This window comes from Rhagoletis pomonella, unplaced genomic scaffold (assembly GCF_013731165.1).
Source record: "Rhagoletis pomonella isolate Grant_MI unplaced genomic scaffold, Rhpom_1.0 Rhpom_scaffold_00005, whole genome shotgun sequence".
In the NCBI taxonomy this organism is placed as follows: domain Eukaryota; kingdom Metazoa; phylum Arthropoda; class Insecta; order Diptera; family Tephritidae; genus Rhagoletis; species Rhagoletis pomonella.
The window spans coordinates 57,512,235-57,531,172 of record NW_023458559.1 but is presented as its reverse complement, the minus strand read 5'-3'; the positions used below and the strand labels follow the sequence as shown (position 1 = coordinate 57,531,172).

At 41.4% G+C, this 18,938-nt stretch overlaps 2 protein-coding genes across 3 annotated transcripts in view; one reads left to right on the top strand and one right to left on the bottom strand.

Annotated features, from left to right (window-relative positions):
- Positions 1-18,938, bottom strand: part of LOC118739306 (glypican-6) — a 569,268-nt gene that overhangs the window by 468,102 nt on the left and 82,228 nt on the right. The gene's annotated exons all lie outside the window — the stretch shown is intronic.
- LOC118739305 lies at positions 2,466-7,568 on the top strand. The gene is made up of 6 exons (XM_036470551.1): positions 2,466-2,711; positions 2,779-3,851; positions 3,922-4,153; positions 4,218-4,654; positions 4,712-6,644; positions 6,716-7,568. Exons 1-6 carry the CDS (start codon positions 2,597-2,599, stop codon positions 6,811-6,813), a joined length of 3,888 nt encoding a protein of 1,295 aa, XP_036326444.1. The 5' UTR covers positions 2,466-2,596; the 3' UTR covers positions 6,814-7,568.

Genomic DNA, 18,938 nt, shown 5'->3' with positions numbered 1-18,938 from the left:
GCATTTTGTGCAGCCTTCTGGTCACTCGACATTTGGCTTTATCCACCGGAGGATGGAGAATAAACTGCCGGCTAAAATAGCTCGCGCATCGCTCCGAGTCCGACGAAGCGTCGTCACCAAAGGCTATTTCGACTCTGTCGTCACGCTTCGTCGGGTTGGACAACGACCCCACGGTTGACCAAAGCTTACTCACACCAGAGGCGAAGTTGCAAGTCTTCAAATGCTCTTCCCATTTCTTCCGCTTATGTACGTTCACAAGTTGCCGAATCTCCGAATTGAGATCCCTGATACGGGGATTTTCGGTATCGGCCTGGCAAAGATTGTCACGCTCAACGGCTAGAACAGCCGCTTCAGCAGGAAAGTTCGGATGAAGTTGGGGTGAAGCGGGATGTAGCAGCAGTGACAAGCCTGCGGAATTTACGTTCACCTATGTGGTTGATATGGGTAGTGCAGTGAAGGCGCTTTCAGACCCATCCGCGAAGCCTTTCCAGTCAGCTTTGAAAAAGTTGACATAGGTTCGGGGATCTGCGGAAGCTAAGTCGTCAGGTTTATCAATCGAGATGACTATGGGCAGATGGTCTGATCCTAGGGTCAGCATAGGTCACCATGATGGCAGATGGTCTGATCCTAGGGTCAGCATAGGTCACCATGATAGTTGATCAGACCACCGCTGACAATTGTTAGATCTGGCGAGCTGCCCATAATCCTGGTGGGTGCTTTGTCGTTAATTGTGCAGAATGTCGAATCGTTTATCTGCTCAGCCAGATGTATTCTCCTACGATCGTTTGACAGGCTTGAGTTCCAAAGATCGTGGTGCGCGTTAAAGTTGCCAACTACCATACGGGTTTCACCTCTGAGTAGCGTACCTATTTTAGGGTGATATCCTGTCGGGCAGCTGGCGACAGGGGGTATGTATACATTAAATATTTCGAGCTCAACATCGCCTGACCAGATAGCAATACCCTGACATTTTAGGATGGTATCCCTGCGGTCGATGTTTGCTTCAATAAGACGATACTGCACGGTGTGGTGCGTGATGAACGCTATGTCTCCACCATTGTCTCGCTCGCGATCTCGACGGTGCACGTTGTATCCGGCGCAATTCAACAAGGCTGAATTGCCATGCAACTTCGTCTCTTGGACCGCAGCTATTAATATTCCATGCCTTCCCATGAATCCCAGTTATCTCATCGATCTTGCTCTGGAGTCCGTTACAGTTGAATTGTAGCAGCTTTGTGTGCCTTGGGAGACCGATTATTATATGTGGTGTTAGGGAGTTGTAGGAGTAGGTGGGAGTTGCACTTGCCTGTTGTCACGTTGCGATATATTCTGGACTGACAAACCGAGCAGATTTTTGAAGGGACTAGGAGTTGCCGGCGGCCGTGTGTGGGTACTATTGTGTTTGTGTGTGTGTCTATTATTATGTTGTGTTGGGGTGTGGGTGTGTTGGTTGTGTGCTGCACGGGAGGGTGGTGGTTTGCCGTGGAGGCGGTCCGGTTCGCACTGCATGGGGCACGAACGACGTGGTCCATTGCCTGTGCGCACGTAGGCCCGACCAGTTGCGGAGGTAACTCCACCCGTCACAGGCATTGCACCTGACCGAGGTGGAGTTTGTGTGCAGTGTCTCTGGCATACTCAAAAGGTGTAAGTTTCTGGCCTGGCTTGGACTTAATGCCAGCCCTGAGCAGAAGGGTACGGAGCAGATGTAACCCTAGAGTAGAGCAACGTTTGACGGATTTCCCCTACCTAAACGGCGTTAGATCGCCGAAACAACAGCCCTTGGTCGGGTAAAACCCGAGTCATTCCGGTACGTAGAACCGGCTGTCATGGGAATGTCCTAACCTCCATCTTAGCGCACGCTTAGCAAATAAGGAACTAGCTTAGCCATCAGTGAATTTCAGTGCATTTAAAGTTTCAGATGCGTTGTTTGATTTTACACGGGAAATGTCAAAACCGGCAAGGCCAAAAGCGCGGTTTGCGGAACACGTCAGCATCTATTCACTACATCGTGGCCGCCAGAAGACCCGGAAAAAGTTTAACCTCAATAAGGCCAAGATAGCCGTTTTGCACCATTATGTGTGGCTTGTTATCCTGTAACGAGTTGGCAGCATAATAGCAGTATTAAATGGATAGCTATTTTGTTGGAGAACAGCCCCGATGGAGCTATTAGGCCTAGAAATGGTGCTGTAAAGAGGGTAATCTAAAAGTGCTTACAAAACAACAACCACAACCTTCAGAAAAGCAAAAATGTATGATATAATTGAAAATTTTGTTTTCTAATAATTTCTATAATGTGAATTCTGCCGAAGCAGCCCTGATCGCAGCGAACAATTCTGGTTTTGCTGAACTGGTTTGGGACTGTGGTTTGGGACCATATGCACTACCAAAAGTCAGCTGATTTGGGAAATTTTTTATCATCTTCTTTTACTCCAGAAAAAAGCAACCTTGTAAACAATGTAAAAAACAAAGGGGGATAATTGAGGTGGGAGCCAAAAGGAAATTGCAAAGCGGAAGAAAAACCACGCATTTTATGAAATTAATTTGTGAAAATTAGAAAAAAGGTTCTCAGAATCCAGCCGCAACCCACGAAAACACGATGAGTGAGGGTGTTGATTCTGAAGAGACTTTATACGCAGCCTTGCAGCAGCATTTTGGCCACAGTAGCTTTAAATCGGATTTGCAGAAGAATGCCATAAAGTGTGCCGTGGAAAGTAAGTTTGTTGTGCCGTCTCTAATTTGCGTGCATGTTTTATTTGGAAATATATGTATTTCAAACAGAAAAACGCGATATTTTTGTGTCCATGCCCACCGGCTCGGGCAAATCGCTTTGCTACCAGCTGCCAGGTGTGTTGTGCGAGAATCAGATAACTATAGTGTTCTCCCCGCTGCTGGCACTCATCAAAGATCAAATTGATCATTTGGCTAAGCTAAAGATACGCGCTGACTCGTTGAACTCGAAAATGTCGGCAAAAGAACGTGATGCCGTCATTACCGACCTGAAAGCCTTACGGCCCAGCATACGGTTTCTGTACATTACACCAGAGCAGGCGGCCACACTTTTTTTTCAGGACCTATTGCAATCATTGGTGAAGTTCGATAAGATCGCCTATTTTGCCGTTGATGAGGCGCATTGTGTATCACAGTGGGGTCACGATTTTCGACCGGACTATCTCAAACTTTGTACCTTGCGACGCAAGTACCCCAATATCGTTTGGATGGCGTTGACTGCAACCGCTTCGCGGCAAGTACGCGAAGATATTTTCCAACATTTAGCTCTCAAGCAGCCCGTTGCCAAATTCACTACGCCAAGTTTTCGGAACAATCTCTTTTATGATATAGTTTTTAAAAATTCCATAGAGGATGATTTCCAGCATTTAGCTGCATTTGCATTGCATTGCTTCGGCGATGTTGATGAGTTCAAAAGTGTGCCTGCGTCGAAACGTGGCTGCGGCATCGTTTACTGTCGTACGCGAGAGACCGTCGAACGTGTAGCGTACGGAATATCGAAGCAAGGCGTCGGTGCTGTAGCATATCATGCTGGCCTGAAGGCAGGCGAGCGCATACAGGTGCAAGAGCAGTGGATGAATGGAGAGTATCCCGTGATATGCGCAACCAATAGTTTTGGCATGGGTGTGGACAAGCCTTCAGTGCGTTTCGTAGTGCACTGGGATGTGCCACAAAATGTGGCTGCTTATTATCAGGAGTCAGGACGCGCTGGGCGCGATGGACTACAATCCTTTTGTCGGCTCTATTATGGAAGAGAAGATGTGAAGTCAATACAATTTCTTTTACAAAATGATGTCAACCGTTCGCGAAGCTCAACTTGCTCTGGAAAGCAGGAAAAAGCGGATGTTAGTACACCGATAGTCTTTGAATTTTTAACATAAAATAATTTATCTTTATTGTCTTTGTATGGCGCAGCGTGCAGTAAAGAATTTTGAAGAAATTGTCAGCTTCTGTGAGAGCATACGCTGTCGCCATAGGCTATTCTCTGATTATTTTGGCGATCCACCTCCAGAATGCAATAATCAATGCGATGTGTGCAAAAACCCAAAGAAAATTGAAAAGGCATTGGAAATGTTCCACAAGCTCTGTATGGATGGGCGTTTCAAGTCTGACGTATCACTTGAAGATAGCGCAGATTTGTATGAAGGTAAGCCACAGGAGAAGTATTAAATGAATGCATTATTGTGTAATAAGTCAAACGCAATTTCCAGGTGGTCGAGCTGCTGCGAAAAGGCTTAAGGACGATTACGGCGGTAACGACTCCGACGAAGGATCAAGTGAAAGCCATGAACAAATGTCAAAGAAGGCCAAGCGCGAGACAGAAGATTTCATACGAAAACAATTTCAACTACGCAAGAAACTGAGTGCTGCACGCGATTTGGAAAAGGAGGGAAATTCCCAGATAACACGCGTCAAGAATGCACCTTCTAGCGAAGTGAAGGTTTCCGGGCTCACGACAACCATACGTGAGAGTTATTTAAGTTCACTTGTTAGTGTACTTAAATTGAATGTCGAACAGTGCAAAGAGGATGATCCGCGGCGAGATCTTCGTCATCGTGATTTTGAAGCCATTGCCATAGACATCGAGTATGATTGCTTTTCAAAGGTGAAGGTGGTCAGCCTGTATCGGCATTCGTTGGCCAAAGAGGTAAAGTAGATGGAAGTACTATTTTGGTAGTTTTCAAAAATTCCTTTCTTACCACAGCTTGCTGCCATACGCCAACAGACGAACAAAGAGTTACTCATGCCTATTCTCAGAAACTATGTTGCACGCCCTGAAACCAGTCAACAAAGCGTTTGGACGGGAGGCAGCGTTGAGTATTTCGAAAGAAAGTTGAAGGAGTTGGAAGACTCTCGGCCATCATCACCTAATACAATCGCCGGTGGGAATTCCTCGAAGGATCTACCAAAAGCATTGCGTCACAAGAAGAGTTATAAGCAGGACACCGCTAAACAGACCACCATTGGCAGCTTTTTCGAAAAAAGTAAAGGAATTAAAAGCGAAGAAGCCGACTGTTCGCCTGTAAGCAGCAGCGGTGACAGCCAAGTTATGGAAACCAATGAAAACGGTAATGTTATAAAGACAGAAATCGCAGAGTTGGCTGATATTGAGCAAAAGGAATGTGAAGAACCAAAGGAGGTTAAGAATTCTGAAGCTTTAACAGCAGAACCCATAAAGGATGATAACTCTTTCGGAGAGGATAAAAACGAGACCATACGAAATGAATCTTCAAACTTAAAAATAGATGACGATCTTGAAGATATAAGTGACAAAGACATAAACTCAAATGAATATAAAATGAGTGAAGATGAAGAAGTGCACGACCCAGATGAGGACAAGAAGGTCATTTCCGATGTGCATGTCACCCAACAACAACAACCTTCTACGAACAAAATAGATAACTTGTTTGGCAACGAAGATTGGGATGATCCGGCAGAGGAGTTGGTGGAAAGTTCCGTCAAGTATACAGCCAAAAAAGAAGATGGAAAAATAAAGACATTATTCGGGGAAGAATCGGATATATCGACGGCAAATAAATCCGACAGCTCCACCAGAGGTGGCCCGCGTAACGACGATGAAGATGATTATTTCGACATGCTGTCCCATCACAAACGGAAGCACAGAATGTCACACTACACCAAATCGAAGGAGAAATCGCCTTTGCACAGTTACAAGTCATCAGTGAGCTATGACGCTTACTATCAATCAGCTTCGTCCAGCTCAATCTCACACCATCACAAAGCCTCAACTAGTTCTAATCTAACATCGCATCAATACAAATCGGATTCATCCTCCACCAGCTCATCGTCACGTCGCAAACACAAACATAAACATCACTCAAAGCACAAGCACAAGGGTGACGATTTGGATGAGCTGGATATGTACGAGAGTTCCTCCTCGGCTACAAAGTGTAAGTACAAGGACGCCTTCGTGGACTCGGTCAAATACGAAAAATCCGTGAAGGAAAAACTTAAGGCACTGCGCGCTGAATGGCAGGAGTTTGAGGGCGAATCTGATAGGAAATTAGAGGACTCTGAGGATTCATTGGATGAATTGGAGCAACTCGCATTGAGCAAGAAGAAAATTGAAGAGGAATTGAAAGCTTTGGAAGAGCTTGAAAGAGCCGCCGCGGAATCTGAGAAATCGGCTGCCCTGAAAAAGGCTTCAAAGAATGATGAGCAAACAGCAACGAATGCAGACGGAAACTTGAATGAAAAGGAGATGCCCAAAAACATAACTGGATCAGGTCTAAGAGCTGAAGATGTGGCAAGACAATCGGATTGGTATGCAGCGAAGCGCAAAAGGGAGCAAGCCGCACTCGCAGAAAATGATATGAATGGCAGTAAATCTAAATTTGCTTTGCCGAAGAGTGGAAGGAGCGGCGAAAATTCCAACTCCAGTGAACTAATGGTAAAATTTGGTGAATATAGGAAACCGGTGCTTCGCCCAGATCAAAATTCAAGGCACCTATCGCATGATAGGCAGGCTCGCCTTAATGCTGCCAAACATAAAGCGGATGTGAGCAAATCAGTAGTGGACTTACTGAATCCTTATTATAAGAAGAAGATCACCACGAAAGATCTCTTCAAAACATTAGCCAAAAGGATAACAAATCGTGTTTGTGAAGGCAAATTGGGTGAGTTATAAATTATAGGTACCTACATTACAAATCCTATGTAAAATTTTATTTTCGGTTTTTTTTTTCAGAGTCGTCACATTGCAAGTCTTACATACGCGATACATTTCTCACAATCAATGAGATTGCTACGGAAGCTGACATAGATAAATACTTTCCACTTTCTTAAACAAATGGCTGGTACAAACCTAAGCAATTGCACGTTCTGATTGTGCACCAATACCTTTCATGAAAATCATTCAATCGCGTGGTGAGCATATGTGGAAATAATTTTAATTTTAAAACCTTGGTGGATATACATATATTTATAAGCATTAAAGCTTAAGTTGAGATTCCGTATTATAATATTGCAAGACAACGTACGATTAAATTTTCTTGTAAAAACATAAGGCATTCAAAAGAAAAGAATGAATTGATCTTATTTTTCGCTAACAATTTGGGCGCACTGATGCATGGTTGCAAATGTATTGTCCAAAACAAATAACATTTGAATTGTGTTATTCTCGCAAAAATTATAAGTAGCAATAACTTTCACGAAAGGTACATATATTTAATTTAAGCTCCCGGAATTCTATGAATACGTTATTTTATTGAAAAAAAAAAATATTAACTTAAGTTGCGTTATTTCTAACAAATGGGTTTAATGGCTCCGTAAGGATATCAATTACTCAACTTCTGTGGCCAATTATAAATGGTAGTAATTAAAGTTAATTCTCTGCTGGCTGTAAGTGGCTTCTGTTTCCTATATTCGCTTGTTTACATAGACTTTACTTTTGAAACATATAAATGTAGTAGTATTTAAAGGAGTGCATGCGTACATATGTATACATTTAATTAATATAAATCATACATATGCAATTACATATAAATATCAATATGTAAATATTAAAGTGTAGAATGTCATAATATACTGATTAAAATATGGACAGTGCTATACATATTTTAAAAACAAAAAAAAGATAGTGTGTTTTTTTGTTGTTGTTGTTAGCCGCGTACGTTTCTACTAATTGACTTCTATTTTTGAAGATTTCAGAGACTGGGTAAAAGCTTAAATAGACGGCAGCGTTGATCCGGACTAACTCGGACTTAATCCGGATCAACTGCAGTTGATTCCCGAGTTGATCCGGATCACCGCTGTCGTCTGTTTATGCTTTAAGCCGTGCTTAGGAGAAGTTCCAATTGGTTATTCGAAAAATTTGTGGTTGTAGCATAAAACTATTGCAATTTCTACGCTGCTGTGAACTCTTTAAAAAAAAACAGACGCTTTGTGGCTGGATAAATTGTCTACCCTTATTGTACATAAATTGTTGTTTTAAAAGCAACTTACCTCACTAATATTGACCCGACCAAGGGCTGTTGTTTCGGCGATCTAACCCCGTTTAGGTCGGCGAAGTATCTCAGAAGTTGTCCGTCCATAGGGCAACATTCACTACGCATTCTCCTACTCAGGGCTGGCATCGAGTCAAACCCTGGGCCAGAAATATACACCTGCTGTGTATGTCGGAGACGTTTACACCACAACTCCACCTCAGTCAAGTGTAATGCCTGCGAGGGGTGGAGTCACCTCAGGGTCTGCTCGGGACTACGGACACATAGACAGTGGACCACGTCGTACGTGGCCCCCTGTTGCTCAAATAGAGCAGCCTCCACGGCAACTCATAGTCCGCCCGTGCAGCCCCACACACTCACACAGCAACCACACACAGTCGCCACAACACAACAACATACCACAGCCACCACAGACCACATAACACACACAACCGCACCACCACCCACACGCCGCCGCCAACAACTCTTGGTTCCCCCTACAATCTGCACGGTATGTCAGACCAGAATATTCCGTAATGTGACATCAGTCAAGTGCAACACCTGCCTTGGCTGGTGCCACTTTAGGGCATGTTCAGGTCTGCGCACTACGCGAGATTGGACGGGGAACTTCGAGGGCCCGTGCTGCGCTGCTCGGTCGCTGACGTCAATTGCGACGCCCCCCACTACCACCACAGGGAGGCAATCACCCCAGCAGCGCACACAGCCAACGGCGGCAAGAACATACACCTCACTCACACCCCGCATCACAACACGTCTCCCGAACCACATGAAGCTCCTACAATTCAACTGTAACGGGCTACAGAGCAAGATTGAGGAGATAACCGCCTTTATGTGTCGGCATGGTATATTAATAGCTGCGGTCCAAGAGACGAAGTTGCACAGCAATTCAACTTTGTTGAATTGTGCCGGGTACAACGTGCACCGTCGAGATCGCGAGCGAGATAATGGTGGTGGCTTAGCGTTCATCACGCACCACACCGTGCAGTATCGTCTTATCGAAGCAGACATCGACCGCAGGGATACCACCCTAGAATGTCAGGGCATTGCTATCCGGTCAGGCGGTGTCGAGCTCGAAATATTTAATATATACATACCCCCTGTCACCTGCTGCCCGGCAGGATATCACCCTGATATAGGTGCGCTCCTCAGAGGTGAAAACCGTATGGTAGTAGGTGACTTCAATGCGCACCACGATCTTTGGCACTCAAGCCTGTCAAACGATCGTAGGGGAACAGACTTGGCTGAGCAGATAGACGATTCGACATTCTGCACAATGAACGACGACGCACCCACCAGGATTATGGGTAACTGCAGTAGCTCGCCAGACATCACAATAGTCAGCGCTGGTCTGATAAACAGCATAACGTGGCGACCTATGCTGACTCTTGCATCAGACCATCTACCCATAGTCATCTCGATTGACAAACCAACCGACTTTGCCTCCGCCAAACACCGGACCTATGTCAACTTTTCTAAAGCTGACTGGAAAGGTTACGCGGAGTTTACTGAAAACACCTTCACATCGCTCCCCACACCAACCGACGTCCACCTCGGTGAACGTAAGTTCCGCAGGGCTATCACTGCTGCTGCAGCCCGCTTCATACCGGCAGGGTGCATATCGGACCCACGTCCAAACTTCCCTGCCGAAGCGGCTGTTTTAGCAAATGAGCGTGATAGCCTTCGTCAGGCCGATCCCGGAGATCCCCGTATCAGGGATCTCAACGCGGAGATTCGGCAACTTGTAAACGTACATAAGCGGAAGAAGTGGGAGGAGCATCTGAAGACTTGCAACTTCACCTCTGGTGTGAGCAAGCTTTGGTCAACCGTGAGGTCATTGTCTAATCCGACGAAGCACGACGACAGAGTCGAAATTTCCTTCGGCGACCATGCTTCGTCGGACCCGGAGCGATGCGCGAGCTATTTTAGCCGGCAGTTCATACTGCATCCTCCGGTGGACAAAGCCAAGCGTCGAGTGACCAGAAGGCTGCACAAACTGCCAACAAATTGTGCCCCCCTTGCTTTCACTTGCGGTGAAGTTCAGGTGGCCATCGGGAAGGCGAAAGCCTCCAAAGCCATGGGTCCCGACGGTATATGCATGCTGATGCTGAAAAATTTGGGTCCTGCGGGGGTAGCGTACCTAACGGAGGTCCTCAATTTGTCAATGGCCACTCTCATCATCCCAGACATCTGGAAGGTGGGGAGAGTGGTCCCACTGCTCAAACCGGGGAAACCTGCAAACAAAGGAGATTCGTATCGTCCGATTACACTCCTTTCCCCGGTAGCGAAGACACTCGAGGCCTTGCTACTCCCGTACTTTACAAATCACCTGACCCCAGCGAAGCATCAGCATGGTTTCCGTAAAGTGCACAGCACAACAACAGCACTTAACGCCATAAACACTCAGATAACTCGTGGCCTTAACCGTAACCGTCCCTGTGAGAGAACGATTCTAATAGCGTTGGACTTGTCAAAGGCGTTTGACACCGTCTGCCATTCCACGCTACTAGAAGATATAGAGGCCTCCTCTCTCCCACAGAGGCTCAAACGGTGGTCGGCAAATTATCTAAGTGGTCGACATTCGTCGGTAATGTTCAGAGACAAAACGAGTAAGCAGCGAAAAATAAAACAGGGGGTTCCTCAGGGTGGTGTCCTTTCCCCGCTACTGTTTAACTTTTATATTTCAAAGCTCCCTCAACCACCAGAGGGAGTCTCGATTGTCTCCTATGCCGACGATTGCTCGATTATGGCGACTGGGAATGGAATTGATGACCTGTGTTCGAAAGTAAACGGCTATCTCTCCGAACTTTCTCGCTTCTTCACTGCAAAGTGTCTAGCCCTCTCCCCTACGAAATCCTCCGCGACCCTCTTCACAACCTGGACGAAGGAGGTCAGGCTACCGCTGGGGATTCACGTCGATGACACACCAATTCCGACGGTGAATAACCCCAAAATACTCGGAGTAACTTTCGACAGCCTGCTCTCCTTCTCTGCGCACTCAACCGCTATTGTCAATAAAGTACAGAGCCGCAACAAGGTCCTCAAGTCGCTAGCCGGCAGTACTTGGGGCAAAGACAAAGAAACGTTGCTGGCAACATACAAGGCAATAGGCCGGCCGGTTTTGAACTACGCAGCGCCAGTGTGGTCGCCTGGGACTAGTAGGACGCAGTGGACGAAGCTACAGACCGCACAAAACACCGCACTGAGGACAGCGACGGGATGCCTCCTGATGACGCCTGAACACCACCTGCACGGCGAGGCGCAAATGCTCCCGGTAAAGGAGCACAATATAATGCTCTGCAAGCAGTTCCTGATCGGGACCCACAGAAGTGGCCACCCGTGCAGACAGCTGCTTGCAGAGGAGCCCTCGCCTAGGCACGTCAGGAGGCATCTATATGAACTAACGGACGAAGTCCAGAGGTTCATTAAGCAACCTCTGGACCCGACAGCCTACAGACAGGCCTTGAGCGGCATTCACAGGGACTCAGTCTCGAGTTATGTAGACTCTAGACCTGTGAATGCCGTTCTAGGCACACCACCCCCGGACATTGACGAGACGGAGCTTCATCTGCCTCGGGAGACGCGCACCACACTTGCACAACTTCGCTCCGGCTACTGCAGCAGGTTAAACTCCTACCTGAGTAGGCTGAATGAGGATGTGCCTAATGAATGTCCGGCATGCGGAGAGACCCCACATGACTCGAAACATCTCTTCGCATGCCCGGCAAACCCGACATCCCTAACGACCTTGTCCTTATGGGCAAACCCCGCAGAAGCTGCACGCTTCCTAGGGTTGCCGTTAGTGGAACTTGACGACAACGACTGAGATACCAACCGATCTGGGCGGGGTTGTTGTAGCCGCTACAACAACAACAACAACTAATATTGATCGCTCCCACGACAGTCAGGCCTGCGTAACCGAAACGAACCATACATATGTATGTACATCTGACCAAGGACTGTCACTCCAGCATCACTCCCCAAACACTCTGGGGAATGAGTGTATGCTGCTACAACCATAACAAAAACTAAATATTGCTACTGAAAGCTGTTGCATTCGTTGCAAGTTACTATTAAAATTTTCACTAAATTTTTCACACATGAAACATATCTACATACATTAAGCCCATGCACATACTACATACGTATATATGTATAACCGAAGCGACACTAAATTTGCACTTTCACACATTTGCCTCATAAACAACACCCGCGCTTATATTTTATGCATTTTCGATAGAGACATCACTCGACTTCAATTTAACACACGATTTATCTAATTTCGAATGATATTTAAACGCAAATTTTCAATTTTTTTTACTTTCAATAGCTTGGCGCTAATTTTTACAAACGCAAAAAAGGAAGTGGTTGTAATAGCGGCGGAAATTTCACGAAGAACAGAGTTGCACTTTGCTCAATTCAGACTCATTCACAATAGCAAGAAAAATAGAAAAATAAATTTAAAAATATTTCTGTAAAAAGTGTAGACGATTGAAATACTATGTCAAAATAATTCAATTTACTTTTAATTGGAATGCAAAGCTATACTAATTTAGAAACTATTTGATTTTGTATGCTTGTTGGCACTAAAGTTTTGCTGGAATCAAATGCAACCCCGCGCTTGTCAAACTTCCGCCGCCATTCCAAACGCTTCCTTTCGCGCGTGTGCAAAAATTAGCTGCTAAGTAGTCGAAGTGAAAAACAGAAATAAAACAATAAATATTCTACTACATTAGATTAATTTAGTGCGAAATTGAAGGCAAATAAAGTTTCTATTGAAAATGAGCCTGGACGTTGTTTTCAAGGTGGTTATAATGAAAGTAAAAATTAAGGCTAGCCACTGATAAACTAATGTGTACAGTAAGATTGTGAATCTTTTATCTTTAAGATGAAATAGCAATTTAACTGCTTTGCATTAGTATCAGTAAATATTAATGGAGTTAGAGAGGTAAGTTGAACATTATACAAATATACAAGCCTTTAATTTACTCAACAAGTATGTATGCTTGTATGTTAGGGCTGCTCAATTTTTATGGGAGATTTTTTCGACTATGCGCGTAAAGCACAGATGGATTCTACGTGCAATTTTTAGTCAATTTGGGTCTCAAGTCAATTTGGATTTTGCCAATTGGCGAAAATCGGTTTACTAGCATTTTGCTGTAGTGTCGTAATAAAGTGCTGGAATTTTATATAAAAACTTACTATAAGGGTTTGTTTGGTGTGACAAATTCATTTCTGCTATTTTTTCTTAAATTTCCCACCGGAGGGCGCAACAGTGAAATTTTGCACAGCTTCTTCTAAACCCATTTTCGTCATTTGGCAAACTCCAAATTGATTTTAACCCATGGTTTCTTCGGCAAATTGGCCCGCCATAAAGTATGTGTGTATGTATGTATGTTCATATTTATTCCTCGGTTAGACCGATAACAGAGCTGCGGTTTACATTAGTTCTGTTCGCTATGAAAAAAACATGTACAAGCTGGTACCAATTGTTACTTAATCGCGTTCGTTTGGACAAAAAACTTGCAAGTTGCAAATTCGTGCTGGGAAAAATTTTTTGTTGAAACAAGTCAGAGCAAAAGTAAATATACGTCCTGTTTTGTTTCCCACTTGAAAAAAAAAATATTATGTTCTAAATGCAACCGTGGACGCCAGCTGGCACTGCAGCTTGGCAAATTTCTTCAAAAAAGTGTTAAACAGCTTTTTCGAAGTTAGAATTTCCCTGGGAGAACAAAATCCTCGGGAGTATTTAGAATTGGGCCGAGTAAGTTTCTCTCTTTGGGAGAGTAAGTTACCTTATTCTCTGAATTTTGTTACTGGCTAATTTTAACTTAAATTAAGTAACCTAAAATGAAATACCGTTGCAGGTAATGAATAATTAAATTAAATAAAACAAAAAATTAAAATAAAATGAAATAAATTAAAAATATGTACATATACATATGTTTGTATGTAACAAATTATACGAAAAATTATATCAAATAAACGAATTAAAATAACATGAAATGGTATGAATAGAAGTGGAATGCCCATTTAACAAAATTTTTCCAACATTACATTCTGGTATCCAGTGCGCCAAAGGAGCACAGCTGAAGAAGTGTATGGCATCGAGCGCCATCAAACTTGTTCGCACCCATCAAAGTACATAGTTGGAACTGTGTGCGTATCCAACGAATTCCCCAACATGAACGAAAAAAAACATCACACAATGCCAAACAATACTCCCAACTCACGTGCGCCTATGTATGTGTACATTATTTATAAATATATATATATATGGATATGCGAGTGAGATACATTTGTAACTGGTCGCTTGCAACAAAAGAACTCCGGCTGGCACTGTAGTTGTGTGCGTATTTCGTATGGTTTTCGTTTTCGGGAAAAATGTTTCATTGAGGTCCAGCCGGCAGGCCGCTCTTCGCTCAACGCTCATTCGTAGTTCTCTGTCCGCGCGGTGCGGTTGTGCGAGATTTTGTCGTTAGCGGTGCGCAAACACAACCAGTCTACCTGCCGAGCGCAAATTTCGTCGCTGAAAATTTTTATTTTTTTGTGTAATTCGTATATATATTTATATGTATTTAAAAATGCATAAATAAAACAGAAGTGTGTGCGTTAAAAATATATTAATTAAAATGAGTTTCAGTAGTTAATCCGCGAAATTACTGAACATAAATTTGAGTAGAGTGGACTGTGTGCGATTGTGATACCTACATACAGAGATTTCGAGAGGAAATTGCGTTTAAAAATCTATGCTGCACCGTACAACATTTTTAATATAAAAATAAGTAATTTTTATTTAATTTGTATTACAAAATACATACACGAGCGGGCGCTCGCTTAAGAATTATATGTAGAAAAAATAATAAGTTAATTGCGTACAACTTTCTACTGCCAGTGTTTAAAATAAAAATTCCAAATCTTGTAAACATTCTGTCGCCATTCATAGAATTCACTCATCACTTCTCTGTGCCACAGTCAATACTCGCTAAGTGTGCCTTTAAATAACACCCACTAACTAAACAATCGAGCAACCCAGCTAACAACCGTTGAACACCTCAAAAAAACCTCCCTCACACCCGGCGTATTCGCTTGGAAAAAGCACTGCTTTCAACCCTCAGCGCAGTCTGCGAATTACATGTGTCACTCATACACTCGCTCCCTGGAGACCCCGCGTGGCCTACAATATTGGCGACGTCGCTAACCTCGTCGCTTGTGTAGTAGACCGGCAAGCAGTAAATATCGGAAAAAATTAAATTTTTTCGGTTACGTTGAACCAACCCGCCGAAAAGCCCCGCAGCGCGCACCCAGTGAGACACCGATTGATACACAGGCAGCATAGTTTTTTGTACCTTTTCTTACATATGTATATTTGCAAATAATGATGCAACATATAACATAACCAAAAGAACAATTACAACAACCAAACCGATAGCCATAAAAAGCAATAACAACTAGCGCGTATTTGAGCAGAGGGTGTTGGCGACGTGCGAACGCGTGTGTGAGTGTGTTAAAATCATTTGCAAACACAGACAATCAGACAGACACCAGTAGCAATAATAATAAAAAAAATCAGAAAAAGTAAATAACAGTTCGCAAAGCAAAGTGAGATACGCATACGGCGGCAACAGAAAAGGTGGCAGTTAATTACGCTGCCGATATAAAAAAAAGTAACGACTGGTGCGTTGATATAGCGGAAGTTAAAAACGTACTAATATTAAAGAAATTTGTGATCTTTTTTCGCGTGTCAAACAAGTAAAAAAAAAACAAATGCATCAAACAAGCAGAACTTTGAGTGCGCCCCATTCGTCCGCCACAAGCTTCGCACTGATCTCCAACAGCAAGCGCAGTGCTGCCGCCGCTAACAAGCAACAGCGCTGTCGTATGCAGTCTGGCTTATCAGCTGTCACCTGCCAATTCTTTAATATCAATTGTAACTCATTTTCGATGCCGTCATATCTAATTTTGTTACTTTTATGCCTCGGCGCTCGGCGTGACGCAGCGCTGGTACACGCACAAGATAGCACTACCGCGGCGGGTGCAGCGGACGCCGCGCCACCGCCACATGCCGCCGCTTTAGCATCACCGGGCATGGGCGGTGGTTCGTCGATTTTGGATCAATTCAGCCCCAATTGCACTGCAGTTTCGCATATCTTTCAGGCGCGCGGCATCGATCAAGCAGAGATACCACAGAAGCCGAGTAATGGTGAGTTATGTGGGGATTTTGATTTGAATATATAGCCCAAGGTATTCTTATTTGAAAAAATACTCGACATTCAGCTATTTTTCCTTGAAATTCACTTTTCGGTGAATAATAGTAATATATAGCTAAAGCCTTGATTCAGATTATTTTTTTTTTTGTCTAATTAATCTCTTTTCCTCACCAAAGCACACTTGGCCAACAACATTTCCTAAAGAATCTGTAAGACATGCTAAAGTACATTTTATTGCCAAGTTGCTATAGGCTCGGAAGATTGTGCTTTAAAATTTTGCCAGTCAACTACGTGACAAATTACTTTAATCAAACAACCGAGGCAATGAGGCTTAAGTTGCCATTATCGCTAGGTGGCGCTGCCTTTGATGAGACATGCCACTTAAATATAATTTTGATGGGTTAATTCATAGGGATTAAATTCCTTTGGCGAATGAATTAAAATAAAATAAAACATTATGGTATTCAGATTTTTGTGTAAATATTATGACGGCAGCTGTCAAAACATAATTTTTTCATGGACATTTTTTTTTTTTTTTTTTGATAAACAGCGAAGGCAAATTTTTTTAAGACTCGCCACTGAGTAGTCAGCCACACTTTGATCTTCGCGCCATCGAGTGTTTTTACGTTTTCTATAAATTTTGTACAGCTCCAACAACACTTCAAATCAAGCCAATTATATACATACATATGTAAGTATTTTTCAAAATTTTATATATCAGCTGACCACAGTTAACAGAATTAACTGAATTATCAAAGTAACACGCTCATACGTAGTATGTATATAAATATGTACATATATGACAATTTAATGAGCTGGTTCGGTGGCAAGACTTTTCGCGTAAGCAAAACTGAACATCCAAATGATTTGATGAATTTTTATTAGAACATAGACATAACGACATTGTTGTTAACAACTTGATGGAATCAGTTTTATTGTAATGGCGATCAGCTTTTAACGATGTCTCTGTGCAAAATGTAATTAAGAATTTTATGAAAAAATTGGAAAAAAATGAAAATTATGATAATGCGCGGCAATAAAATGGTGACGCCTTTGATGAATATTATAAAATAAAATACCTAATTTAATAATTTTCCGTAGAAAAATATTTAGACATTTTCTCCGCTTTTTAAAATTTACTGAATAAACAAATTTTGTTGCAAAAAGATTAACACAAAACTAAAAATATATATATATATATATAAATCAAAGTGATTAAAACCAGGAAGTTAAAAGATGTTAGTTCAAAAAAAAACTTTCTTCAAATTTTGTTTTATTAATTCTAATTGTTTTTTATATACATGCTGAAATTTTTTATATATTGATTTTTTTTTATATTTATTTCCATTTTCTAGTAATTTTTTATGTAAGTATATAATTTTTTTCGAAGTTTCTGTTTCAGTTAAAATTAAAATTTACTATTTTCTTTGTAAAAAATAAACAAAACAAATACAAAAACTAAAATAATTAATTTAAATTAAAATAAAGTGTTTTAAACAGGAAGTCCAAAAGAAATTAGTTTAAAAAGTGTATCCTGATTGTTTTTAAATTAGTTTTTAATTGTTCTTTTTAATATCTTAAAATTATTTTTGAAATGTTTTTTAATTCTTTTCACATTTTTGTTAGTGTTTCACTTAATCCAAATCTAGTTCAAAATAACTTTTTTAAAATTTTCTAAATAAGATTTTAGCTATTCTAACTTTTTTTGTCGAATTTCTCAATTTTTTTAGTTTTTCTTTAAATTTGTTTGTAAAATTTGAAATACATTTTTATTAAGTTTTAATTTGTCCCGAGTTTTTATGTTTATAGTATTTTTTCCCGAAAAAATCGTACTAAAAACAGCTAAAGCAAGAGTAGAAGTGAAGTTAAAAGTGTCTTCTTTTTTTAATTAAATCTCATTTTTTCTTAATTTATTTGTCTTTGAATTATTTTTCAAATATTTTTTAACTTTTTTGTTTTATTGTTTAAAATTTTATCGTTTTTTTTATAAATAAATAAATAAATAGCAAAGTAGAAAAAGCCGAGGTTTAAATAGTTAGTTCAAAATTAAAACAAAGTTCATGTATATATCTTAAAACTTTTTAAATTAATTTTTAGTTGTTCATTAAATTTTTTTTAACTTAAAATTGTTTTTAATAAATTTTTAATTGTTCCACTTTCTTGTGAGTTTTTTCTGTAAAAATGCATGATGTTTTTAATTTTCCAATTTCGTTTAATCCAAACTTTATTAAAAATAATTTTTTTTTAATTTTTTTTTTTTTAAATTTTTTTAGCTTTTTTTTTTTTTTTTTCCCCATTTTTTTTTTTTTTGGATTTAAGTTTTAAAGTCTTTTATTAGCTTTTCTCATTGTTAAACACTCAGCAGGAAACATCTGGAAAAAATTCTGTTTTGAAGGCATTCACTTATGAATATTAGACTGCATAACCAAAAAAAATTGTGGTTTTTCCGGCGGGATTACAAAACCTAGTATATTTTAAGACTTCTACCAAAATATTTCGGAAAAATATCAAGATCTAAGTGAGCTGGACCGGTTTCAAAATACCTCCAAAAATGGAGTTTTTTTATGAATAAAAATAGTTTCTTAAAGGATTTTTTGAACAAAATCGCCTCAGATCATATCACAGCCCAATATCTCAAGAAATATTGATACTAGAGATTTGGTGTTCTAGAACTTTGTTATAGGAAATTCAATTACCTACAAGTTTGTGATTTGTAATTTTTCTGTATCTCTCGTTATTTACGAGATAGGGGGAAAAA